The sequence below is a fragment of the Thermothelomyces thermophilus genome, chromosome 7 (assembly GCF_000226095.1).
Source record: "Thermothelomyces thermophilus ATCC 42464 chromosome 7, complete sequence".
Lineage (NCBI taxonomy): Eukaryota > Fungi > Ascomycota > Sordariomycetes > Sordariales > Chaetomiaceae > Thermothelomyces > Thermothelomyces thermophilus.
Window position 1 is genome coordinate 1,713,744 of NC_016478.1, and position 24,556 is coordinate 1,738,299.

A 24,556-nucleotide genomic window follows, 5' to 3' on the forward strand; every position below is an offset into this window, starting at 1 on the left:
CTTAAACTGTCAAAAGATCAGCCATCCTCTGGGCCACTGTTTCGTTTCAACCGTACCTCTGCCGCTTACTAGTATTCTCCCCAGTTTCGGTGGAGCTTGACGGCACGGCTGGCTGAACATCCCCAGCTAGCGGAACGGTTGCTGCGTGCTCCGTTGGAAAGGGATCGGGTGCGCAGGATTGGTACATCTGTTTCTCTCTCCTAGAGAACCAAATTACAGGACTCGCCTGCTGACTCGGGGCGGGCGGAGCTGACTCAATCACGCCATCATCTGTGATCATCTATGACCTGAACAAAGAAGAGCCTTGTGATGGTGAGATCTCAACGGCGCCACCGACTCGATTTCACTTAGCACACCGGCCGGGGTGCGTTCAATTGAGCGATAAGAGCCCTCCCTCTCAGATTGTTCGTAAGCTCATCAATTCCAGCGACCAGCCCGCCGCTTACGACAGACACCACGAGCGACCGAGTGAGAGAAAAATCGCATTGACCGCAAATGATGACCCTGAATGCAGAAGTTTTCCGAATGATCTCTAACCACCAACTCCACGCGCAAACCACTCACGGTCCTGGCGAGTAGGTGCATTGCCGGTCGACCCTAGTACCCCAGAGACATTCGAGTACACGTCGTGCCCTGCCGTTATGCCGTTTGCTGGCAACCCAAGAGATAGAGAGATTATCCGCCGTCCGCTTTACGAGGGAGGGGCATCACCACGGCCGCCACGGCCACGACCAAAACCGCCACGGCTGTTGTCGGGTGGGAAACGCAAAAGTCAGCAAAAAAGCCAAACCGCCAACGATAGCCGCGCCCAAAAGTTGCGGCAGCCACGGGCCGACTTACAACTGAGGAGCGAAGTCGCTCGGGGCACCACCCTCCTTGCCCTCACCAGCGTCACGGCGCCTGTAGCCGCCATCCCGGTCACCACGGTCGCCACGGCCACGGCCGCCGAACCTCCGCTCGCCGCGGTCCTCGCCCAGCATGCCGCGGGGCGGGGCGTGAGACCGCTGCTGCTTGATGTGGGTAGCCGGGACGATCTCGGCGGGGAGGTGCAGCCACTCCCGGAGGTAGTCGAGACCCTCGGGGGTGAGGGTGTAGTAGTAGTATTGCCAGGAGAACTGGGTCTTGACGTAGCCGCGCGAGTTCAGGGACTGGAGGGCCTTGATGACATAGAGGTTGCGAACGCCGATCTCGTGGGTCGTCTCATAGCTGCAGGGAGTTAAAAACGAATTAGCATCCGCGGGCGTGTTATTCGAGGAGCGGTTCAGAAGTTTCGGGCTCGTGGTTATATTATGGGATGTCGCGTGTTTGGGGGGGGACTTCAGCGTAGCACTGTCGCTCGAGCGATGGAAAAAAAGAAAAAGGCCGACTGGCGGCCTTATAATGGAATCGGTGAACCTACTTCTTCGCGGCGACCATGACACCCTCACGGAAGAGGTACTGTCTTGAATGTTAGCTACTGCCTCCCGTAAAACTTTCAGTTCGCCCAAGATCTCCATCTCTGCAACGAACAAACCCCAGTTTGGCCATACCTCGTGGATCGCCTTGCGATCGGCCTTGGGAATAAGCATCTTGGCGGCTGGACCGGTATCGACACAATTGGTGATCTTGGTCTGGGGAAGGTGTCGGCGATGCAGAGACGAGCTCTTCAAAATTCAAGACCGCAGTGATTTGTGGGTTGCGGCGCCAAAATTCCGATCTGGTAGTAGGGCTCGAAATTAGCGGGGCGCACAGCCACAAGCGGTCTTGGCAATTTGGACTCAGCTGCCGTGCGTCTGTGGCTCGTGAATCCTGCCTCCCTTGCCCACTTCCTCCAACTGCCTCGAGTGGGACCCACCCCGGGGCCAGGTCATGCAGCCCAGCGATATCGTCCTCGTAATGCTGCAGTGCTCCAAAGCTTACTACGTAGACGCCAGGACGCCCAATGTATTGCGCGTCGACTTTGAACAACGTTTCATTAAATCCTCTTTTGAGCGTTGCTTCGACAACGGACTCGCAGTCCATTTAAAAAAGAGTGATCCGACTTGGGAGGTCCCCCCCCAATCGCAACCGGAAACCTCGTCAACTTATCGCCATCTTCCCACTGAGAAATCACCACATCACTACACCACCAGCGCGCAGACTTACACCACGCCAACAACGATGGCGCCGAGCAAACTCAACGTTCTCATCACGAGTTTTGCGGGGTCCGGCCTTCCGCCGACTCTGTCCCTCGCTCTGCCGCCCACAACCCCCGTTTCCTCGCTTCTCGACGAGCTCGACAGCCGTCTCCCGCCATCCGCCACCACCTCCAACACCCGCCTGCTCCTGACGACGCTCTCGGGCCGCTCCGTCCCGCTCAACTCCGCCCTTCCCATCAGCCACTTCCTTCCCACCACCGCCGCCACCGCCGCCACCGCCGCCGCCCAAGATGAGCACGGCTATGGCCAGATCCAGACCGACCTGCTCCCGCTCCGCCTGTCGGCCCCGCTCGTCGGCGGCAAGGGCGGCTTCGGCTCGCAGCTGCGCGCGGCCGGCGGGCGCATGTCGAAGCGCAGGAAGGGCCCCAACGGGGCCGAGGAGAACGGCTCGTCGCGCAACCTCGACGGGCGGCGGCTGCGCACCGTGACCGAGGCCAAGGCGCTCGCCGAGTACCTGGCCATCAAGCCGGAGATGGACCGCCGCGAGAGGGAGAAGCGGCGCAAGCGGTGGGAGGAGATCGTCGAGATGACGGAGCGCCGCCAGGAGGAGATCAAGTACGGCAGCCGCAAGGTCGGCCTGGACGGGAAGTGGGTGGAGGACAAGGAGGAGGTCGGCGAGCGCACGAGGGAGGCCGTCCTCGAGGCCATGAAGAGGGGCGGCTACAGGGATAACTTGTTTGGGGAACTGGCGGGCGAGAGCGGGAGTGGGAGCGGGAGTGGGAGCGGGAGTGGGAGCGGAAGCGGCTCCTCTGCGGATGAAGACGGAGATGAAGCCATGGATGATGAGATGGACCAGGACGAGAGCGGGGGTTCCAAGGTGACTACGCCTCCTTCGGAGCCGGAACCAGTGGTAGACGCCAAAGGAAAGGGGAAGGAGAAGGAAGTCGTGAATGGAAACGGCAACGGCAACGGCAACGGCAACGGCAACGGCAAAAGCCACGGAACGGCTACCGCCAGGAGGTTTATCGGCTTTGACGAAGACGATGAGTTCATGAGCTCGGATGATGAGAGCGAGAGCGAAGAAGCAAAGAAATAGTTTGGCATGTAGGAGATGGGACTAAACTGTAATGTTACTTGGCGATCTTTGGCTTTCTGTGTGATGGGAGGCATCCATGGGTCGGCGCGGGGGATGGCGTTCGATGGTCACGAACAACACTAATTGATATGACGATATCAGGCACTCTCGGTATGCTATTTGAAACACAGCAGTTCTCTTTGGTGTTCTTGCCCACTGTAGTGTCACCGTGATGTGTACAAATGGAACAATCCCAACTCTCCATGTCCTCTTTCTACTGTCTTGAGCCTACTATAACATGGTCCAGACCGAGAGACCCCGGCTTGGACAAAATCCCCTTTACCGCAGCCCCTTACTGATCCAGACGAACAGGGAAGTTGCCAGCCTCTGTTAGGTATGTTAGCCACCAGTTCGCCCCGAGGAACCGGGCAACAAGTGAGGTTCCGATCCATACCTCTCTGCGCATCCCACCGCTCATACCATCCACTGGGGCACAGAGACCGGTAGGCGAGCCAGAACTATGAATATCGCTATTGTTTAGCAACCGTACTCCATGATACATGTTCCTCCTCCATCATCCGAGTCTCCCAAAGCTCCAAGGGACGGGGGTGGAAAGCTAACCTGGCGGCAGGGGGCGAAGTCCTCGCCCTTGGCGAGAATGCACTTGTGGTAGTCGACGTAGTTCTGCCAGCAGTGCTTGGTCTGGTTGACGTTCGGGAAGCGGGCGTCGACACCTGGGCAACAGAGACGTCGTCAGATCGCGTGCACTTTGTCACTCGGGCCTCCTCCGTCCTATCCATCCTCTCCCCCAATCCCAAGCTTCTGTGCTCTCTCTCTCTCGCTCTCCAATTCGTTTTGCCGGATAGCCAATTCGGAATTCAGGATAGGGAATCTGCAGAATACAAGCGGCGGTACATACCAGCTGCAGTGAGCGTTAGTGACGTGTTCCGGTCATGTCATGATCAGAAGCCGTGCCCGGTTTTTTCTCGCCGAGGGAATTTGCGATGATGGGGGTAAACACTCAATCATACCTGTGACGAACTTGAAGGGCTTGGTAACGCGCTCGTCGTCAGACATGTTGGGCGATTCTAGCAGCTCACCAGCGAGACAGGTTCAATTGGGGGATTGCGGCGGGTTGATTTTCGGAGTCGTTCGACGTGGGAAATGGTCAGAGCTCGGGAAGAGGTGAGGTCAGGTAGGGCAGTTTCGGCTCGGGTTGTCCGCGCAGTGCCCATCATGATGCGCAAAGCGGGCCATTGCAGGATCTGAGGGAATTCATTGGCTGGCGGCACGTTTTCCTCTTTTTTTTGTAGCCAAGACTTGTCCTGTGGGCTGATCTCAGTGGCCGAATGGAGCTTCTTTTTGTGGGGGCCTCTCTGTTCAAGCAGCCGAGCTTCCTCTCTCTCTCGGGTCGTCGCCAAATCGTTGATTCAACTTCCCGAAGCTACAAGGTTCCCCAATCGGCTGCTGCACAACCACCAGCTTCTTTTTCCCACAGAGGAACATCTCCGCTCACTTCGTGTTCACAATGTACGCCACGCGTTCCCTGCGGATGTTCCGCCCTACGGTTCGCATGATGCGGCCGATTCCGGTAGGCAATTCCCGCGCCCGGTTTGTTCCATTGCGTCAGAACTGACCCAGATATGTAGAAGGAGGAGCAGTCCGGTACGTGAGACCATTGAACGACGACAAGACAGGGCGAGAGCGTCGAAAACGATTTCGGATATATTGGAATCGAAGAGAGGGTGTAGAGGCTGACATGAAGGCTCCCCCGAGTGTAGCGCACACTGTCTCGCAGCGTCTCCGCCGCCTCAAGCGGATTCCCCCCGAATTGCTGCCCCTCGGTAACCCCCCCTCCCCCAATGCGCCGTTTCCTAATCTCAGCCGGCATCATGCTTACAGGCTCACACAGGCGTCGTCGTTGCGTTCGCCGTCACGGCTGCTGTCTACTCGAGCTTCCGTCATCTCGCCACTGACAAGAACATCCGCCTCAAGAGGCAAAACCGCGCTGCGGATTCTCACGCTCAGGAGGAGCACCACTAAGGGAAGCAGTACCGTTGGCTGGAGCTGGTGGGAGGAAGCTCGTTAGACTTGGAATGTCCGGGTATTGTATATGAAAAGGAGATTGAGTTGGGCGAACTATGGGACGTGATTTAGGCCCTCTGTGTCTCGAAGGTAGGCCGCCCAAGGCGTGTGAGAAAACATGCATTTCCTTTGATTCACAAACCTCTTCCCAAAGCTGCCCCAACGCCGTAACTATGCAATCCCGTGGTATCGATTCGAGCGCTCCGTCCCAAACCTGAGAACCCTGCCGACGATCGTGTACGATGTCACCTGTGAACCCGCGCTATCCTCCTAGGACTCGTGCCATCACTCAGGCTTCGGCCCAGCAACGTCTAATCCCTCTAGCCCCTGCATCGGGTCGTCCAGTCTCGCATTCTGAGCTTGCTCGGCCGCCAACCTATCCTCCTCACTAACCGCATGTTCTGCAAGCCACCCCTCCTGTAGACCCGGTTAACCCTCAACTCATCCCGGAAACAAAAAAAAAAAAATAAATAAAATAAAATAAAAAATACGGAAGAAAGGGGAGGGAAGAGAAGGTGTTCAAGAGAGCAAATAAGAAAGGCAAACCGTTGAAACGTACCTGCTCCCAAACGGCCGTTTTCGCCCCGAGTCCTTGTCCGGCGCTCTTGGGCGGCTTAGCAGCCGACACCCTGATGACGCGGCCGAACAGCTCGGCCTGGTCCATGTTGTCGATGGCCTCCTTGGCGTCGTCGGGGTCCTCGAACTCGACGTAGGCGAACCCGCGGTGCGGCTCGGCCGCGGCCGTGTTGGGGTTCTCGTTCTTGGGCAGCGAGACGTCGGCGATCTCGCCAAAGGGGAGGAAGGCTTCTTGCAGCGTGGTGACTGTCACGGCGGGGGCGAGACCGCCGACGTAGACGGTGGCCTTCCACCGCGTTGTGTCTGTCATTCTTCCTTCCCGGAGGTGGTTTTGGGAGTTAAGTTGGGCAATAAGGTGTGAGATGAGCGCTAGTGTGGAGGTGATTGATTCTCAGCTCTTGAGCTTCTTTCTCTACTTCCTTCTTGTCCTTTGATTTTTTTTTTTCTCTTGTTTCTTTTTTGCGCTGTATTAGGTTCGCTTCGCAGTCCAAAGTCTTCTGTCAAGAAGCGTCGTGTAAGGGGGAAATCCTGGCTGTTGTTCACAATGGATATCACGTGCCGGTTGCTGTCTGGTTCCGTCCCAGTATGTATTCTACACGAATTAATTACACTACGGAGTACTCCGTACGGATACTGAGCTCAGGTCACTGGTAATAAGCTTCTGATGCGGTAGAGCTTGGAGTTAGCCCCACCTGCCCAGTGAGCCTAACGCCACAAGTGGCAGGTTCTCGCCGCACTGTACGGAGAACTGGTAATGATACGTCATGCGGCGTGTGGCTGGAATAGCTCACCAACTTGTGCACACAATTCATTGAATCTGAGGCTCACAATTGCATCTAAACTAGAGTTTGCACAATATTATAAAGTCTTATAGTGCATGCCGTACCTAACCAACTTCGCCAGGTTGAAGAAGGCCGAGCTACGACGTATGGCAATGAAAAAGGGTTAGGGTTGACAGAGTTGGTTACTGTACGGATACTACGGAGTACTGCGCAGTAATACCAAAATTACCAACTACCTTGAAGTGAGGCTACGGAGTACCTGAAAGAGGTTTAGGTGTAACCTAGATAGCAGGAATTATGGGGCGCGTCTCCTGGAGACGCATTGTCGGGAAGTCAAGGCAATCTGGCAACACGCCGCATCGATCTCGACTCGCATTGAACCGCACCGCCAACCTCCGCCCTCACGGCCCGACGTCTGCCGTGGTAGGGAATTCGGTGCTTTTTCCGTACTCGGCCTAATTGTTTTGTTTTCAGTCGCAAAACAACAAGAAACAAATAATAAAATAACAAAAACAACAGCAACGACAAGCAAGTTTGACACCTCTCGGTCGGCCCTCCCCCAAAGTCGATCCACACAACCGACGCCGCCATGGTTCGGCTGAGAGAGATCCCGAGGACGGCGGCCTTTGCGTGGTCGCCGGGCCCGAATCCAATCCTGGTTACTGGCACCAGGTCCGGCGCTGTCGATGCCGACTTCTCGGACGAGACCAAGCTGGAGCTATGGGACCTCAACCTCGACGACCCAGGTCAGGGCCTGGAGCTGCAGCCAGTAGCCAGCATCAGCACCGAGTCCAGGTACGCGCGCATTGCACTCCCCCGGCCGCACGTTCGACGCTAACGTTACACTGCAAAAAGATTTTACGACATAGCATGGGGTGCCCCCAGCGACGAGCACCCGCGGGGTGTCGTTGCCGGCGCGATGGAGGACGGCTCGTTGCAGCTGTGGGACGCCGCCAAGCTCCTTGCCGGCGAGGAAGCCCTCATGTCGCGCGACACCAAGCACACCGGGCCCATCAAGGCGCTTCAGTTCAACCCGGTGCGACCCCAGGTCCTCGCCACTGCCGGTGTCAAGGGCGAGCTGTTCATCTGGGATGTCAACGATACCTCGACCGCCTTCCGCCTGGGCACCGCCGCAGCCCACGACATCGACTGCGTGGCCTGGAACCGGAGGGTCTCCAACATTTTGGCGACGGGCAGTGCCGGCGGCTTCGTCACCGTGTGGGACCTCAAGACCAAGAAGGCGTCGTTGACGCTGAACAACAACCGCAAGCCCGTGAGCGCGATCGCCTGGGACCCCAACAACTCCACGAACCTCCTAACCGCCACCTCCGACGACAATACCCCGGTCATCCTCCTGTGGAATCTGAGGAACTCGCAGGCGCCCGAAAAGACGCTGCAGGGACACGACCAGGGCATCCTGTCGCTCTCGTGGTGCCAGCAGGATCCCGGCTTGTTGCTCTCCTGCGGCAAGGACAACAGGACCCTCGTCTGGAACCCCCAGACCGGAGAGCGGTACGGCGAGTTCCCGGAGGCCACCAACTGGACCTTCCTGACGCGCTTCGACCCCGGCAACCCGAACCTGGTGGCGACCGCCTCGTTTGACGGCAAGATCACCATCCAGACGCTGCAAAACACGAACCCCTCCGCCGTGCCGACGGCGCAGGCGAGCATGGACGACGACGATTTCTTCTCCAAGGCTCCCACCCAGCTCCAGGGGGCTTCCTTCTCGCTCCCGAGGGCGCCCGTCTGGTTCGAGCGGCCGGTCGGCGTCTCGTTTGGGTATGGTGGCAAGCTCGTCACCTTCAGGAAGAACGACACGCCTGCCAGCCAACCCAGGTCTTCCAAGATCCAGATATCGAGCTTCTCGGTCGATTCCGACATTGGCTCGGCCACCGAGAAGTTCGAGGAGGCGTACAAGAACGGAGACATCGCAGCCATCTGCGACTCTCACGTGGCCGACGCCAAGACGGAGGAAGAGAAGGCCGACTGGCAGGTGCTGAAGACGCTGAGCGAGTCCGACGGACGCACCAAGATCATTGAATACCTGGGATTCGCCAAGGATGAAGAACCTCCCAGCGCCGCGGCTGCCGACTCGGAGGCTACCGAGACAAAGGAAGAACCGAAGGAGACCGGGCTGGCCCCGCCGCAGACCAACGGAGAAGACGGGAAGAAGAAGCACAAGCGGGTCACGAGCATGTGGGCCGATGTCGACGACGGCGATGATTTCTTGTCCGACCTCACCGCCGCCAAGGGCGCCAAGACGGACAACCCTTTCCAGCTCCTGGGCGAAGGCGGCTCGGCCGAGGATCAAATCACCAAGGCCGTCATCCTCGGGAACTTCGAGAAGGCAGTCGACCTCTGCCTGAAGGAGGACAGGGTTGCCGACGCCTTCATCCTCGCGAACTGTGGCGGCAAGGAGCTGGTGGACAAGGTGCAGAAAAGCTATCTCGCCCAGAAGAAGGGCAGCCCGAGCTATCTCCGCCTCATCAACTCGGTGATTGGCAAGAACCTGTGGGATGTCGTGTACAACGCGGACCTGAGCAATTGGAAGGAGACCATGGTCACGCTCTGCACCTTCGCCGATCCCTCCGAGTTCCCCGACCTCTGCGAGGCGCTCGGCGACCGCATCCTCGAGGTGGGCCCGAGGAAGGACGCTTCGTTCTGCTATCTCGTCGGCTCCAAGCTCGAAAAGGTGGTGGATATCTGGATCGCCGAGCTCGAGGAAGCAGAGCAGGCCGGGCTCCAGGAGGCCAGCAACGACTCTACCTTTTCGATCCATGCCAGGTCGCTGCAGCACTTCATCGAGAAGGTCACCATCTTCCGCCACGTCACCAAGTTCACAGACACCGAGAAGGACCTCAGCGAGGGCTGGAAGCTCGCGTCCTTGTACGACAAGTACACGCAGTACGCGGATATCGTTGCCGGCCACGGCCAGTTGTCGGTCGCCCAGAGATATCTGGACCTGCTTCCGACCAACTACCCCGCTGCTGAGGTGGCCAGGAACCGCGTGAAGCTCGCCACTCAAAAGTCGGCTTCCCAACCGGCGCAGCGTCAAGGTGCTGCCGCTCCCGGCGCCCGCGTATCCTCCCGCGGCCCGACGCCGGTGGGCTACCGGCAGCCCGCATCCATCCCGCCGGCTGCGGCGAGCAATCCCAATCCTTATGCGCCCCCTGCTCCTATCCAACCCGCCTCGGCAACGTCGTCGAACCCGTACGCACCCCCGACGGCGACGTCTCAGTATGCACCATCCGGCGCGTCCCCGTACGTGCCAGCTGCCGGATTTGCTCCTTCTCAGCCGGTAGGCGCAGGGTATGGACCTTCGGGAGCGTCGGTTCCTCCCCCTCCGAGGAACACTGGTCCTCCGCCCAAGATCAACAAGGACGTGGGCAACTGGAATGACGTGCCCATGGTCACGAAGCCCCCCGTCCGCAGAACCACCCCGAGCGTGGCGCCTATCACATCTCCCTTCCCGGGCCAGACCAGCCCGGCCGGGCCTTATCAGCGGAGCGCCCCAACCCCTCCTCCGCCTCCTCCCAAGGGGTCCGCGCCACCTCGCAACGTGACGTCTCCTCCTCCTCCTCCTCCTCCCTCTGGGCCGCCGCGATCGGGGTCGGTGACGTCGTCCAATGCTTCGAACCCGTACGCGCCTCCGCCACCGGCGGCAACCGGCTTGGCTTCTCCGATGGCGCCCCCGCCCGCCCCGAGGACGGCATCCCCTTATAACCCTCCTCCTGCAGGCCCTCCGCCGTCCAACAGGTACGCGCCGGCTCCGGCGCCTTCGGCCCAACCATACAATCAAGGTCCCGGATCTACCCCGCTAGCACCTCCTCCGGCAAACCTTTACGCCCCGCCGCCAAGTTTCCAAGCCGCGCCTCCTCCTCCTCCTTCTTCTCATCCTTCTTCTCAGCAGCCGTCCTCAGTACCGCCGCCACCCCAGGGATCTCGACCACCTGTGGGTCCGCCGCCGAGGGCTGGTCCTCCCCCCGCGGCGGGCGGCCCTCCCCCCGCGGCCCAGGCACCGGCGTCCCAAAGCCCCACGTCGCCCAAGGCGTCGGCACCTTCACAAACGAACCGGCACCCCCCTGGCGACCGCTCCCACATCCCACCCAATGCCCAGCGCATGGTGGAGCTCCTGAGCCAGGACATGCAGCGTGTGGCGTCCAAAGCGCCCGCGGCGTTTGCGCCGCAGGTCAAGGATACGCAGAAGCGGCTGAACCTGCTGTTTGACCACCTCAACAACGAGGAGCTGGTACGTCCGGATACCATCGAGCAGCTGACGACGATTGCGGAGGCCATCACGGGGAAGAACTATGAATTGGCGTCGAAGCTGCAGACGGAGATTCTTCGGGACAAGATGGAGGAGTGCGGGCAGTGGATGGTGAGTTACAAATTTTTTTTTTCCTTTCCCTTCCCAGCTGGCTGTGTAAAAGTGCCGTTGCTGATGCGTGGTGATACAGGTTGGTCTCAAGAGGCTGATTAGCATGAGCAAGGCTACGCCTTAAGTAGATTGTTGGGATAGGGGGGAAAGAAGGAGTGGACGACGGAGAGAGGTAACGATGCGGTCGTATCTATAGTCAGTGTTAGATTGTAGGCGCGCGACGAGAAAAATGCGATTTGGTACATCTCACTCGCCAACCGGGGCTGTCACTGCGAAGCTATCACTTTCCAGCCAGCCAGCAAGCCAACAAGCCAGCAAGCCAGCCCCGCTCTTTTGTCTACGATACTTATTTGAATCTATCCTGTAACCCATGGCGAAGAACCAAGCGGAACATTATTTGGAGGTAGGCCACATCCCTACGGATAATACACCGAGTACGAAGTGTACCGCGAAGCGGACCGAGATTGGAGAGGGAGAGAGAAGAGGACTACATTCCGGGGGCAACACGATTGGCGGAGCACCAAGCAGTCCAACTCACCTCACCTCATCCTGACCAACCGGCCCCATTCCGTGCCTCGAAAAGGCGACTTCGCCGCCCCCGGTTTCCTCCTCGGCGGCAGCACCGGCGCCTCGCGATTCACCACCAGCGTCCGCGCCTGCGTCCGCTGCGCTCTCCCCAGCTTGGCCCGCCACTCGTTCTGATAGTCAACCACGAGCAGCGTGACGACCGACTCGGCGCCCTCGAATCGAACCTTTCTAGCAGTCCCAGCAGCAGCCGGATCAGTCGATCCCCCTCGTGCTCGTCGTCCTCCTCCTCCGTCCAGGACCTCTCCTACCAGCTCTCGCATGCGCACCCGGTTGCGGTACAGCTGCGGGTAAGGCGGCACCAGGCCGGCATCCCACCGGGCAAACAGCGAGGGCTCCCGCTCAGCCAGCACGTTCATGGCATCCCGAAGCGGCGGCGTGCACGGGCTGACGGCCGCGCAGGGCGCTGGCGCGGCTGTCCCCCGGAAAGAGCCCCGGCCGGTCGAGGAAGAGGCAGGTCTCATCGTGCGTGCGGTGACCTGGCGAACTGTGCTGAGCCCCGCACTCGACTCGGTGCAATACCACTGCAATACCAAGAGTAGAGGCTTCGTCCTGGCGCCGCCGCCACCGTCGTCATTGTTGCCGCCACCGGGATCATGGCGCAGAACTCTCGGCTCACCGTGTTGGTTATGGTGACTGTTCTGCTTCCTGCCCGCTCCTGAGCCCAAAGAGGAACGGTTGTATAACGACCAACTCGGTACACGAGACGGGATTCATCATAGTCTTGATGTGTATGGCGGACAAGAGGCGAGGGTCATTTCTGCCTCTTGCTGTGTTCTTCTGTAATCCATACTTGAAGGATGTCTTCGGCCCAAACTACATAGACTATCCGTAAGGTAATTAGTTAGCATGGAACTGCACTGAGACACACCATCGACATTACACAACGGCAATGGCTCGGCTCAGCGACTAGAAGCAACTGTATCAGTGTGTATGAATGTATTGCATTGTACAGTACATACCTCAGTTGCAGCGTCATGGACTCCCTGGCCACAAAGACCGGTTTCTCCGACCTTGGATCAGCTTGTGAAATGGTGTGTGTTCACACCAATTTGCCAAGGAGATTTGTGATTGCATCCCGTGGCTTGGAAATGATCTATCATGGGCCATGATGCGTCTGTTCGCTTTTGACTTGGTTCACTGGAGATTGAATTTACAGAAAGGTACGGAGTAGTTGCAGCTTCTGGGCAGTGCAGGGCCCCCAGGCAGCAGCGACTTGTTCAGGGATGCTACCCACTCGGCAGGGAGACAAAAAGGGAAAGAGAGAAAGCGCCAGAAAGGGTGGGGTGGCCTCAAGTTCACTTTCACAACATGTTCACGCTGAACCTCTGATAAGATAAGCGATTGGAGCTTCTGCTGGGACAACTCAGCAGCCTCCACATCATCGCAATTGATCGCACCGACAGCCCCAACTCGACTCGACTCGACTCGACTCGCCCCAGCTTGCTGAGCTCGGCACGCCTTATTTTTTGAGAACACAGCACATAGACGGCTCGCCTAGAAGAGAGAGAGAGAGAGATTCAACTGAACTCGACCATGACGGAAACGTTGACGCCAGACGAGGAAGCGGCGGCTGCGCGCGCGGCCGAGCAGGCACGTCTGCGCAAGGCCCGGCGAGAAGCAAAGATCAAGGCCGGCGCCGAGAACAGGTTGAACAAAATCACCGGTCTGGGAGGCGGATTTCAGCGAGGTGAGCCCGGGTCTGGTCTGCGAAGTTGCCCCGAGGCAATCCGACCGGGTTCAATCCGACAGCTAACAACAGCATGATTCTCTTTTTAGCCACCTCACCGGCGCCGGCGACGACGACGCCGAGCACCGCATCCAGTAATGGTGCTGCCACTGCTGCTTCTACTGCTGCCACCGCCACCGACGCCGCCCGACCCCAGCACGCCGACCCCGAAGAAGTCGACATCTCGGAGCACTTCTACCAGCCCCGGACCACCCCGCGAGTCGCGCCCGCCAACAAGATCGCCACGACCACCGGTAGCGGCACCATCTCCGACGCCCAGCTCCGTCAGACCATGTTCGGCCTCGACCCTCCCGGCCCCGCCTCCCCAACCCCCAGCATGCCCGGGATGCCCGGGGTGCCCCCGGCCATGGAAGACGACCCGATGATGCGCCTGATGATGCAGATGCTAGGTGGCGGCACAACCACCACCACCACCAACAACAACAACCCCTTCGGAGGCGGTGCGCCCTTCCCCGCTCAACAACAGCAACAGCAGCAACAACAACAACAGCAACCCACCGCTTCCCCAGATCGCTACGCCTCCCTCTGGCGCCTCCTGCACGCCCTCATCGCCCTCGCCCTGGGCCTGTACATCGCCCTGTACACGCCCTTCACGGGCACCAAGCTGTCGCGCGACCGCGCCGCCGCCGCGGCGGCCGGCTCCGCCGAGGAGCGCGCCCGCCTCCTCCGCTCGCAGCTCGGGCAGCCCGACACGGCCGACGACACCACCACCGCCGCGGCTGCGGCTGCGGCGGGCGGCGACTTGAACCTGACCAGGACCTTCTTCTGGGCCTTCGCCACCGCCGAGGCCCTCCTGCTCGGCACCCGCTACCTCCTCTTCGGCCGCGGCCAGAGCCCGCTCGACTCGACTGCCGGGGGTGGCGCGGGCGGCATCCTCGGCCTGGTCGCTTCCTTCCTGCCCCCCGGCCCGAGGAGCAAGGTCGAGCTGGCGATGCGGTACGTCCAGGTCCTGGGTACCGTCCGGCATGACCTGCTGGTGTGCGTCTTTGTGCTGGGAGTGGCGGCATGGCTGAGGGGTTGAGCCGGGGGGGGGGGGGGGGGCTAACAGAGAGAGATATATCGGAGTGCCCTTCCCACCGCTTCCCGCTTCTCCGGGGTTGGTAAAAAAAACAAGGTAATAGAATGAATGAATAAATGGTTCATAATAACTAGTTTATTTTTGTTTTCTAACGATGCTGTATGTGACTTGATGGATTTGGACCGGGGACAACTCTCCCAGGGGGCAAAGACTGTTGGCACTTGTCGTCAACATCGCCTGCTGTCTCAGCCTGTTGTCGACCCGTCGCCTTGCGGAGCACCACTCTTCTCTTCCGGTCATGCCCAGGTCGGGCGTGGCGTGGGAGCCCCGGGTTCAAGCATCTTGCCAACGATCTTGCCCCAAGTGTGGGCAAACCTATGTCGGGTTTGTCCTACACTCAAAAGCATTCATGCGAACTCTAGCCGGCCATATATAACACGCTCGTAGCCCGACTCACCGCAGGTTGTCACGACCACGGCCACGGCCAAATGAGACAAGATGACTTCCCCGACATCACTCCACAGTCAGACCATCAAAAGAGTGCCGGATGCAATCTGTTGTTGCTTTATTGTGCCTCCCGGTCCAGATCAAGACACTTGTACCAAACCGAATCGAGCTGGACCCAGCACAAGTCTAGACGCTTCGCCTTAATATGCCTCATGTTCATATTCATGTCCATGTCCAGTCATGCTCCGTCATTCACCCCAAGAACCACCCATATGGTATATCAGAGAGTAGGAAACCCCCCACGGGAACCGGAGATATATCATGATCATGAGATATAGGGAAGGCGAATAAAAAAACAAGAACCAGGGTGATGTGGTATAATCCAGCAAAGTCCCATGCATGAAGAGGTATCTACGCAGAACCAGAGGGGTCTCTGTGAAGAAGAAAAGAAGAAGAAAAAAAGAACAAGAAAAAAAAACAGCCGAAGAATCGTAGATGCAAAGACCGCTCTCCCCAAGTCCCCGTCTCTCAGAAGAGTCCAAACCCGATCCGTCCAACCATGGATTCATCATGCAGTCAACTCAGCCCGACGGGACATGATACAACCAATCCATCCGCCCCCGTCCAATCTCGCGAAAGATGTTCGACTTACGTATACAACGTAACTTGCGTCCCAACCGAGGGGAGACGCCCTGGAGTGTTCCGGAAACCCTTTCCTTGGGCCGTTCCTCGAACCGCCTCCACAATTTTACTGCTGCTGCTGCTGCTGCTGTTCCGAAGCCGGGGCCGAAGCCGGGGCCAGGGCCGGAGCATCGGTCGAGGTTTGGGGCGCCACGGCCGGGGCTTTCTCTTCTCCCTTTTGTCGCTCATCTTGCTGTTGAGCGGCCTGAGCCTGGGAGGAACCGTTCGGCTCCTCGGTTTGAAGGGACCCGTTTGTTACCTGCCCAGTGGCTCCTCCTCCTCCTCCTCCTCCCGCCGCCCCGGCGCCGGCGCCCCCACCTCCGCCCCCGAGCAGGTAGGCATCCAGTTTCTTCTTCAGCACCTCGGACCGCACCGGCTTCGCCAGGTAGTCGTCCATCCCCGCCGCCAAGCACTTCTCCCGATCGCCCTGGATCGCCGACGCCGTCATGGCGATGACCAGCACCTTGCGCACCGACTCGAGCTCGTCGTGCCGCAAGAGCTTGGTCGCCTCGTAACCGTCGAGCACGGGCATCTGCACGTCCATGAGGATGATGTGGTACGGTTTGCCCTGGCGGGCCTTATCGCGCAACCCTTCGACCGCCTTGAGGCCGTTCTCGTACGTATCGACGTTGGGGTACCCGAGCCGCTGCATGTACTGTAACGCGATGCGCGCGTTGATCGCGTTATCCTCTGCGATACAGATGCGGAGTTCGTTCTTGGGAATCTTGGACAGATCCGAAATGGCAGAGGCGGGCGCCCCGGTCGCGGAGGCGGCATTGTTGGTCGATGATGCTGTGAGCTCCCTGTTCGAGGCAGCGCTCTGCTGCCTCGCCGGGTATGGCCTGACCGGCTCCGGGAGGCTGCGAGACGCCAGCTTCTCGTCACCGGCGACTACCTCGGGCCGAGCCTTGTCGAAGGTGACGGTGAACCAAGCGGTGGTGCCGACGTTCTCCTGGCTCTCGAGACGGATCTTGCCCTGCATCATGGTCTCGATCAACGACTTGCAGATGCTCAGGCCGAGGCCGCTGCCGCCGTACTTGCGCGCCGTGCTCACGTCTGCTTGGCTGAACGGCTGGAACAGGTTTTCGAGCTGTTGCGGCGAGATGCCAATGCCCGTGTCCTTGACCCAGAACGTCAGGGTCGCATTGTCCTCGGTCTCCTTGTCGATCCGCGCGCCGATAGTGATCGAACCGTCCTCGGTGAACTTGAGGCTGTTTCCGATGAGGTTGCCGAGCACCTGGTGCAGGCGGATAGGATCCCCGTAGATGAGCATGGGAGGCAGGTTGATGTCTTGGATAATCTTGACGTTCTTCTTGGACGTCTTCTCCCTGTTGCTGTACGAGACCGCCCGGACGACCTCGCGCACCATCTCCTCGGGGTTGAACGCGATGATGTAGAGCTTCATCTTGTCGGCTTCCATGCGCGAGAAGTCCAGGATGTCGTTGATGACCGTCAGGAGCAGGTCGGCCGAGACGCGAATGGAATCAGCCATCTCGAGCTGTTCCTTGTTGAGGTTGCTGTCTCTCAGCAGCTCGGAATTGCCGATCACGCCGTTCAGCGGCGTGCGCAGCTCGTGCGAGACGTTGGCGAGGAAGATGGACTTCGCCTTGGTCGCATCCTCGGCAAGCTTGACGTTGCGGATGGCCTCTGCCTCGGCGTTCTTGGCCTTGGTTTCGGCCTCGATGGCCTTCGCGAGCGCCCGCTTCTGCAGCTCGACCATCGAGATGTTCTCGGCCGAAACCTTCTCGACCGCCTTCATGGCGAGCGCGTTGGAGAAACTGATGCCGATCTGGTTGACGAGAAGCTGCAGCACGCTCAAGTTGCGGTCAGTGAACGACCCCGGAGCGCCTTCGAGGTAGAGGACCCCGAGCAGCGGCTTCGACCCGTGGCAGATGGGGATGGCAATGACGGCCTTGCTGCCCGGATTCCTCCGCAGCCACTGGTCGCTGACGTTGCCGAACCGCTCGTCGCTGAGGAGGTCCTGCAAGAAGATGGATTCACGGAAGCGGGTGGAGTAGAGCACGACATTCTCGGCAACCAGGTCGGTCACGCTGAGCGGGATGCCTGGTATGTGAGCCTCTGCGCCCTTTTCCGGGTCGCCGCTCGCGGCGACACACCAGTCGGAGCTCCCTTCGTCCTGGACGACGATTGCGGCAAGCGTTGCCGACCCGCTGCAGGTCTGGAGAATGACGTCGCACATGGTCTTGAGGAGCTCGTCGATCCTCAGCACCGACGAGATGACTTGCGAAGACACCAGGATTGCGTGCAGATCGATCATATCGAGCGCGGGCAGCCCGGCTCCGGCCTCGGCCTGCATCGAGCCGCGCCAGGCCGACATACGCTCCCCCTTAAGGGCGGCCACGGCAGCCTGCGAAGCTTGCTGGGCCTCCTCCTCGGTGCTGTTGTCATCGACGTTGCGATACTGGACGGTCACAGCGTCGCCAGAAAAGTCGGTCTGCACTCCTTGGTCGACGGTGCGGGGATTCCGCATCGCTCGTTGGAGGAGGATGCTGTGGTCGCTCTCGATGCGGTCCGCGATGCCCGTAGCGCCAAGTTGGCGGAACAAGGACACGGCATCGCGGAGCGCGGACCGGGCAGAGCGCCTCGCGGCGATCCGAATGAAGATGTTGGCCATCAAGTAATTCCCGAGGGCCTCCTCGAACATGAAGTTGTGCTCCGAAGCATGATCCAGGGCCTCCTCGTACAGCCGAATCGCCGTGCCATGGTTGCCGAGCATCTCCGAGACGGACGCGTCTAGCAGTTTCGACCAGGCCAAGTAGTTGACGTTATCGACGACCTGCCAGTCCTTGATCCTCCTGCTGAGCTCTTCGACCTTGCGGACGGCCTCATCGACGACGTCCTTGAGCCCCTCATCCCCCGGAGAGAGAGGGTCGCCCTGTTGCCGAATGACGGCGCCAGCCAGAGCCAGGCCGTAAAAGAGCATGGCTAGCCTAGTATTGCGAGCCGACCAGAGGAGTTCCGCGCGCTCCAGAAAGGCCTTGCCAAGTTCGATCGCGTGGCCGTAGTGCCCGTAGAGGAACAGGGCCACGATCTCCAATGTCTCGTAGACCAGCAACGACCGCCCGCCGTTGTTGGTGTTGGCCAGGAGCCACTTCTTGTAGGTGACGGCGTCGTGGCGCTCGTCGCTCATGACATCCAGGGGGTCCGCCGTCCGGGTCTTGCCTTGGAGCGCACGGCAGACCTGTCTTACAGCGATGAGGAGCGTGCCGCCCCGGGTGTCGAGATGCCACCCCGGGATGTCCTCGCACACATACTGGCAGAACGCCTCCAGGTCGGCGCAGTTCTCGCCGGCATAGAACTTCAGCTGTGCCGCAAGCGCGAAGCTGAGGATGGTCGCTGTCCTATCGCCGGCAACCATGGAGTAGTCCAACATTCCCTCGATCTGGCTAGCCGACTGGCCAATCGGGCTCTGGACGTGGCCGACAAAGTTTGCATAGATCATGTAGCCCCGCGACAAGATGGACGGATCGCGGGACTTGTCGAGCAGCTCGAGGCAGATGCTCCCCAGTTCAGTCGCGAGCTTGACGTCGTCGTGCCGCGACAAGGCAATGACGGACATGTAGAGGAAGGCCAAGCCCGACTGGGGGTAAGCTCCCCGTCTGAAATGGGTCTCCACCATCAAGAGAGTCAGCTGGTAGAACGCAGCAGAGCCGGTCCACCAGCCCGCGCTCGTCGTCTCCGCGAGGACTGCGCCAACGGACGCCAGCATCGGGTCGCTCTCGGCTGGCGGGCTCACCACCTCCTCGCGATCCGTCGCTTGGATCTTCCGGGACAGGCGCTCAAACTGCGCATCGCACGTCTCCATCGTCGGGCAGTCGTCGATAGACACGTCGAGAGCAGCCAGGCATTGTTTCAGGGAGGCCAGGGCCTGATGCGAGTCGCCGCTCTGGGAAAAGATTCTTGACTGCAGCACCCATGCGGGGGCCTTGTCGATGGCTGTCTTCGCGCGATCAAAGATGGTCTGCAGGAGTACCTTGGCGGCACTCTGGTGCCCCATGAAGAGGTAGCACTCGGCTGCTTGCAGGTAGATCTGCAGGGTCTCGTCGTACGACACGTCCTCCGCATCCTCGTTCCAAGGATCCGCCTGCAGGAGAGCGACGGCGTTGCTCAGGTACTTGGCGGCGGTGGGACGCGCGCCGCTCTCGATCGCCTCGTGTGCGCGCTCGAAGAGCAGCTTGCGGAAGGCCTCCCGATGCGAGACTCGCTTCTTGATAATGTCGACCGACTCGCAGATGTGGGAGGCGGCGTTGTCCTTCAGGGCCAGATTATCCGGGTAGTGCTTGAGGAGGACCTGGGCGATCACAAAGTGCATCACGCGCGCATTGCACTCCTTGAGGGCCGCCGCGGCCTGGATGTAGCGGTCGTGGGCGAAGCGGAAGTGGTCGTCCCGGTCGCAGGGAATGATGATGAAGGCTTGGATGGCGGCTTCGAGGCCCGAGACAACGTCCTCCTGAGAGGTCGCGGCGATCAACGGCTCACCCAAGCTCTCCGGGCAGCAGTCGTCGACCTCCTGTTTTCCGCTCATCAGCTTGCAGATGAGGTCGAAGGAGAAGGTCTGTCCCAGCAGAGCCGCCCAGGCGAGGATCGACCTCGAAGCCGGTGGCAGCTCGCTCAGGCGGCGCGTGATGAAGGCAGTATCGAGGACATCATAATCTTGCTCCCCCTGGAACTGATCAAAGAGCTTGTCCAGGTCATACGTCCAATGGCCGGCGATGTAGTCGTACCATATGCACTTTTTCCGGTACCCCGCGCTGAGCATCTCCCGCATGTAAAACGGGTTGCCTGCCGTCTTGGACTGGATGACCAAGGCCAGGGGGTGTACTCTTTCCTTGGCCAGCGAGAGGGTGGCGGAAACATATTCGACTATGACTTCCTCGGAGAGCGGTTCGAGCGTGATCCGGGTGGTATTCGGGCCACCGCCTCTAGGGAGGTCGTCCGATTTGAGAGGGGTGAGTATCTTTCGGACCTCCTCATACGGCATATCCTCTGGCCGGTATGTTATGATGAGCATCAACCTCAGCCTAACGCTGATTATTTGGCTGATAAGCTCCAGGGACTCGTCGTCGGCGTACTGCAGGTCATCGAGACACAAACAGATGAACTTGTGTTGCGTGAACAGTCTCAGCACGTCAAGAAAGGTATTTATCAGCCTATTGGTCTTTGTGGAGGCGCCAGCGCGAAAAAAGTCACGAGGCTTTTGCACCGGGGCACCCGAGGAGGGGCGCAGAACGGAGGGGGCGGACATCTCGGGCGAGGAGGCGCGCATCTGCGGGTCGGCCTTGTTGGGAGTCTGGGAGCGTATGAGTGGTGAGTCGGCCGGCGGGAGGAGAAAGTCCGGAAGGCCCAGAGCCTTGTGCAACATGGGCCATACCGGGCGGACGTGGTGCCTCAGAGACTGGTGGAAAGCGGTCTCCGTGTTTCTCTCGCCCTGCGCCTGGCGGAAGAGAGAAGATAGAAGTTTCAGGGGCGGGCCGAAAGGCGTCTTCCTCGCCCGGTCGAACTTGGCCGTCGCGCAGTAACCTCTCCTGCGGGCTTCCCAGAGCACGGACTGGACAAGACTGCTCTTGCCGAGGCCGCCGGCCCCTTCAATCAGGACGATCTCGCAATGGCCGTGCCTCCTAAACTTGGCCGAGCCGAGCTGACGAGCCAGGCTCGTGGACGAAGTGTCGGTTCCCACGGTGGCACCGTGCCGCGAAGGCTCCGAATAGTGGTTGTCGCCGGGATGGCTTCCGTCGACGAAGGAGTGTCTGTCCGACGCACGGGGAAATCGGGCGCCGCCGGACAAGGTCGACGTATTCGAGGAAACGGTCGACGTAGACGCAGACGCCGCGGTCGATCCAGGGCCGAGGGGCGGTGACGGGTACGGACCAGACTTGGGCCTGTTGTCTGGCTGCGGAGCGGAGGGGCTATGACGGTTGGCTCCTCCGGTCGAGCTCCCGCCATCGCTGGAAGCGTCGGCGAAGTCGTTGGTCTCCGTGCCGCCGAGGCTCGAGCCTTCGGAACTGCGGGCCAGGGCGCCACTTGGGGCCACGGGATGGCTTTTGGCGAACTTCTCGATGATCCTGACAAGTTCGGCCCGTTCACGATCTCGACCCAAGACGGTAGTTGGTAACCTGAAGGACGAGGAGACGTCTCTGGAGGCTATCGGCCAATCCTTTAATGCTGCCGAGTCGCCGTCGCTGAGCATCTTCTGAACAGCCACGAGGTCGTAACGCAGGCCGCCGGCCGAATAGTACCTGTCGGCGACGTTCTTTGCGGTGCACTTCTGGATGATCCGGCCGACGACCTCGGGGACGTCCATGCGAATCGCAGTGACGTTGGGTATCCTCCGGCCGAGCACAGCCTGGACGACGTCTAGTGGCGTCTCTCCTGGGAAGACCGGTTGTTGCGTCAGGAGGGTCCAGAACAAGACCCCGAGCGAGTATATGTCGGTGCGGGTGTCGGGCTCGGCGGGCATCCGTCCTGTCTGCTCGGGACTGATGTACTGCAGTTTGTGCTTTGCGCCTAGCGCCTTGGAGAAGGCCGACCAGCCCGTGCTCGTCAGGCCGTGCTCGAACGATCGCAACCCCGAGCCGAAGGAGACCAGCTTGACCTTGTTTTTTTCCGCGTTGTAGTGGAAGGCGTCCGCCCGTATCTCGCCGTGGACAATGCCTTGCCCGTGGTGGACGATCTCCAAGCACTGGGCGGCGCCGATGGCGAAATCGAGGAAATTCTGCAAGCTAATGGGGGGTCCCAGGGCAGGCGCGTCTCCCGGACAAGGCTCCCACCGATCGCCTTCTCGCCTGGCGAAGTAGAAGGCGGGCCCAAAGTCCAGAAGGCCAAACAGAGAGTTCGGACCGAGATCCTCATAGATGGCAACGACGATAGGGCCGCGGTCACCAGGGGCCGGCGGCAATCGCATCACGTCTAGGGGCCTGACCATGCGCTCTGCTTTCGGATCGACGTTGGAGACCAGGCTCTTGGAGATGTAAAAGGCCCTTTCCTCGCGCAGGACGTGGTACGACACCCTCGCGACCACGCGCTGCTCGATGACGGGCGCATCGGTGGCGGCGGTGGACAGAGTCGGCGGCGGGAGGGAGCCGGTCGATCTGTCCGAGATGGACTCGGTCTCGGAGAGGGAAGCATGCGAGCGGGTGTCGGCGGGAAATGTCCGGCCGCAGGAGCTGAGGTGGGACACAACGGGCGGGCCTGCCGCATGATAGGGCGCGGAAGACGTTAGGGCGTTCGCGCTGGATTGGGGCGGTGTCGAGGAGGGCGAGACGAAGCGGGTGCCAAAGACGTGCCAGTTGTCATAGGTCGAGTGGACGGGCGGCTGCGCGTCGTCCCAGGTGTATCCTGCTATCTGGCGCAGCCGTTCGAAGATGCGGCCCGGGGATTCGGGGACCTGGTCGTCGAGCGGCCAGGCTGCGGCGGCGGGGTCCATGCCGTCGCCAAGAGAGGAGGGACACCGAGGTGGAAGGGGAGAGAAGAACTCCGCGGGACTCAAGTATCGAAGACTGGCCGAGCGGAAGTCGACGTTGAGCCTGTCATGTTCTGCTGCTACCGCTGCCGCTGCCGCTGCTCTTTTTTCTTTTGGTGGTGGCTAGGTGACAACCATCGCCCGCACACGAACGTCCTGCGCAGGTCGTTGCGAGGGTAAAAACCGAGAATCCGCAGGCCGGGGGGGGGGGGGGGGGGTTGGTCAGTGGCAGCGAATAGAGCGGGTCTTCCAAGCTATCTTTTTGCTGTCTGACAGTTTCTCCAATTTTCGAAAACGGGCAGCGAGGATGAGACCGGACGTTCAACGGCGGTTCCTACTACGAAGCCTGGCCGTGGCGTTTGTAAAGAGAGAGGGAGAAACAAACAAAAAAGGAAACGGCCGTCAGCGGGTTGTTGCGGCTCTGGGTATCGTCGTGCGTCGAGATGGGAGGCGTTGTGCGCGGCTGTTGCCGTAATCCGGGTCCAGCCTGCAGTTACTTTGCGTCGTGGCGCCGGCGGACGGGCGAGTCAAGGCAGTCAGCCAATCAAGAATCGGGGAGCCGATAACGCAGCGAAAATTGAAGCGCGGTCCACTGTTCAAAGCTTGGAAGCTGAGCGACACCGCAGTTTCCTAGTGGGCAGTCCCACAGGTGTGCTGTCTGACTATGTGAGGTTTGCGGAGCAACAGAGTAAGGTTGATCCAGAACCCGTGGAGACCGATGCAACATGTGTGGATTTGGGGGTTCTGAACCGGCAGAGGAGCTGGTCAGGAGGAGCTGTGGTGCCGAAACGGTCCGAGCATGTGTGATGCGGCGGCCGCAATCGATGACAGAAGCAAATGCTGTGGCGGGCACGCCCGGGGTGGGGCCCGCTCAGGCCCGAAAAAGTGAGACTGACTTGCTTTAAAATCCGTCACAACCAACCTTTCACGGTCCCTTCGGTACGCGTTGGTTATCTTTCGCGACGCAAACCAGGTAGTATGTTAGAAGCTACAAGAGTCAAGTTTGAAATCGCTTGACACTTCGTATATCAACGGAGCCTAACCCAGGAGTAAGCATGATACCTATGGTACCTAGTTAGTTACCTAAGGTACCTTAGCCATCTAATAATACTCCGTATTACAGTACCGCCACCTAGTGTATGCAGCTAAGTGTCTCTCCCATGATGCTGTACAACTCACTGGAGGCTGAATCAACAAAGCTCGTCGGCTGAGAACCCACGGGCTGCGTAGTGAACCCGCTGTCCTTGGCACGAGGCTTCATCCACAAGTTAGCTCACCTGCTTGTTGGAGAACTGCAAAATGGGAAGAAAGAGCGGTGGCTTCAGGTTTCCAAGTTTTCCCATTCCCACTCTGCTGGTGCGAGCACCGTCACGCTGGGCTGCCCCGCCTTCTGCAGCATTCCCGTGTTACACTCACCATTTTCCATACTCGTATGGATTACAGTCCCTGAGGTACACTACCTTACCAACCAGGCAGGCAGATAAGGTATTTAAATGCCGCGCTACCACTACCTTGGACAGGTACCTACCTTGGCGTAGAGTACATACACAAGGTACCTATATGCACTCTGCTGCCTCTTTTT

The 24,556-nt window shown here is 59.7% G+C and overlaps 9 protein-coding genes across 9 annotated transcripts; 4 read left to right on the top strand and 5 right to left on the bottom strand.

The window, feature by feature from the left end:
* Nucleotides 1-173: 173 nt before the first annotated feature.
* Nucleotides 174-1,664, bottom strand: MYCTH_72333 (uncharacterized protein). Its single transcript, XM_003666823.1, has 4 exons — nucleotides 1,530-1,664; nucleotides 1,400-1,437; nucleotides 841-1,206; nucleotides 174-746 (listed from the first exon to the last, which is right to left on the bottom strand). Exons 1-4 carry the CDS (start codon nucleotides 1,566-1,568, stop codon nucleotides 692-694), a joined length of 498 nt encoding a protein of 165 aa, XP_003666871.1. The 5' UTR covers nucleotides 1,569-1,664; the 3' UTR covers nucleotides 174-691.
* A 194-nt stretch (nucleotides 1,665-1,858) lies between these two features.
* Nucleotides 1,859-3,378, top strand: MYCTH_2311964 (uncharacterized protein). The gene has a single exon (XM_003666824.1). The coding sequence runs from the start codon at nucleotides 2,140-2,142 to the stop codon at nucleotides 3,211-3,213; it is 1,074 nt and encodes a 357-aa protein (XP_003666872.1). The 5' UTR covers nucleotides 1,859-2,139; the 3' UTR covers nucleotides 3,214-3,378.
* Nucleotides 3,352-4,479, bottom strand: MYCTH_2311966 (uncharacterized protein). The gene is made up of 4 exons (XM_003666825.1): nucleotides 4,222-4,479; nucleotides 3,814-3,927; nucleotides 3,647-3,710; nucleotides 3,352-3,579 (listed from the first exon to the last, which is right to left on the bottom strand). Exons 1-4 carry the CDS (start codon nucleotides 4,267-4,269, stop codon nucleotides 3,545-3,547), a joined length of 261 nt encoding a protein of 86 aa, XP_003666873.1. The 5' UTR covers nucleotides 4,270-4,479; the 3' UTR covers nucleotides 3,352-3,544.
* An 88-nt stretch (nucleotides 4,480-4,567) lies between these two features.
* On the top strand, nucleotides 4,568-5,377 carry MYCTH_2311968 (uncharacterized protein). The gene is made up of 4 exons (XM_003666826.1): nucleotides 4,568-4,783; nucleotides 4,842-4,857; nucleotides 4,974-5,036; nucleotides 5,105-5,377. The coding sequence occupies exons 1-4, from the start codon at nucleotides 4,721-4,723 to the stop codon at nucleotides 5,233-5,235; spliced, it is 273 nt and encodes a 90-aa protein (XP_003666874.1). The 5' UTR covers nucleotides 4,568-4,720; the 3' UTR covers nucleotides 5,236-5,377.
* Nucleotides 5,378-5,446: 69 nt separating this feature from the next.
* MYCTH_2140924 (uncharacterized protein) lies at nucleotides 5,447-6,365 on the bottom strand. The gene is made up of 2 exons (XM_003666827.1): nucleotides 5,837-6,365; nucleotides 5,447-5,694 (listed from the first exon to the last, which is right to left on the bottom strand). Exons 1-2 carry the CDS (start codon nucleotides 6,161-6,163, stop codon nucleotides 5,563-5,565), a joined length of 459 nt encoding a protein of 152 aa, XP_003666875.1. The 5' UTR covers nucleotides 6,164-6,365; the 3' UTR covers nucleotides 5,447-5,562.
* A 609-nt stretch (nucleotides 6,366-6,974) lies between these two features.
* Nucleotides 6,975-11,345, top strand: MYCTH_2311970 (uncharacterized protein). The gene is made up of 3 exons (XM_003666828.1): nucleotides 6,975-7,430; nucleotides 7,491-11,013; nucleotides 11,093-11,345. The coding sequence occupies exons 1-3, from the start codon at nucleotides 7,225-7,227 to the stop codon at nucleotides 11,135-11,137; spliced, it is 3,774 nt and encodes a 1,257-aa protein (XP_003666876.1). The 5' UTR covers nucleotides 6,975-7,224; the 3' UTR covers nucleotides 11,138-11,345.
* On the bottom strand, nucleotides 11,335-12,214 carry MYCTH_2311973 (uncharacterized protein; the record flags this gene model as incomplete). The annotated part of the gene is made up of 1 exon (XM_003666829.1): nucleotides 11,335-12,214. A coding segment is annotated over exon 1 (505 nt), but the record flags the coding sequence as incomplete, so codon positions are not given.
* Nucleotides 12,215-12,981: 767 nt separating this feature from the next.
* On the top strand, nucleotides 12,982-14,375 carry MYCTH_2311974 (uncharacterized protein). Its single transcript, XM_003666830.1, has 2 exons — nucleotides 12,982-13,288; nucleotides 13,378-14,375. Exons 1-2 carry the CDS (start codon nucleotides 13,135-13,137, stop codon nucleotides 14,367-14,369), a joined length of 1,146 nt encoding a protein of 381 aa, XP_003666878.1. The 5' UTR covers nucleotides 12,982-13,134; the 3' UTR covers nucleotides 14,370-14,375.
* Nucleotides 14,376-15,473: 1,098 nt separating this feature from the next.
* MYCTH_2311976 (uncharacterized protein) lies at nucleotides 15,474-23,186 on the bottom strand. The gene has a single exon (XM_003666831.1). It carries the CDS (start codon nucleotides 22,936-22,938, stop codon nucleotides 15,562-15,564), a length of 7,377 nt encoding a protein of 2,458 aa, XP_003666879.1. The 5' UTR covers nucleotides 22,939-23,186; the 3' UTR covers nucleotides 15,474-15,561.
* Nucleotides 23,187-24,556: the final 1,370 nt, after the last annotated feature.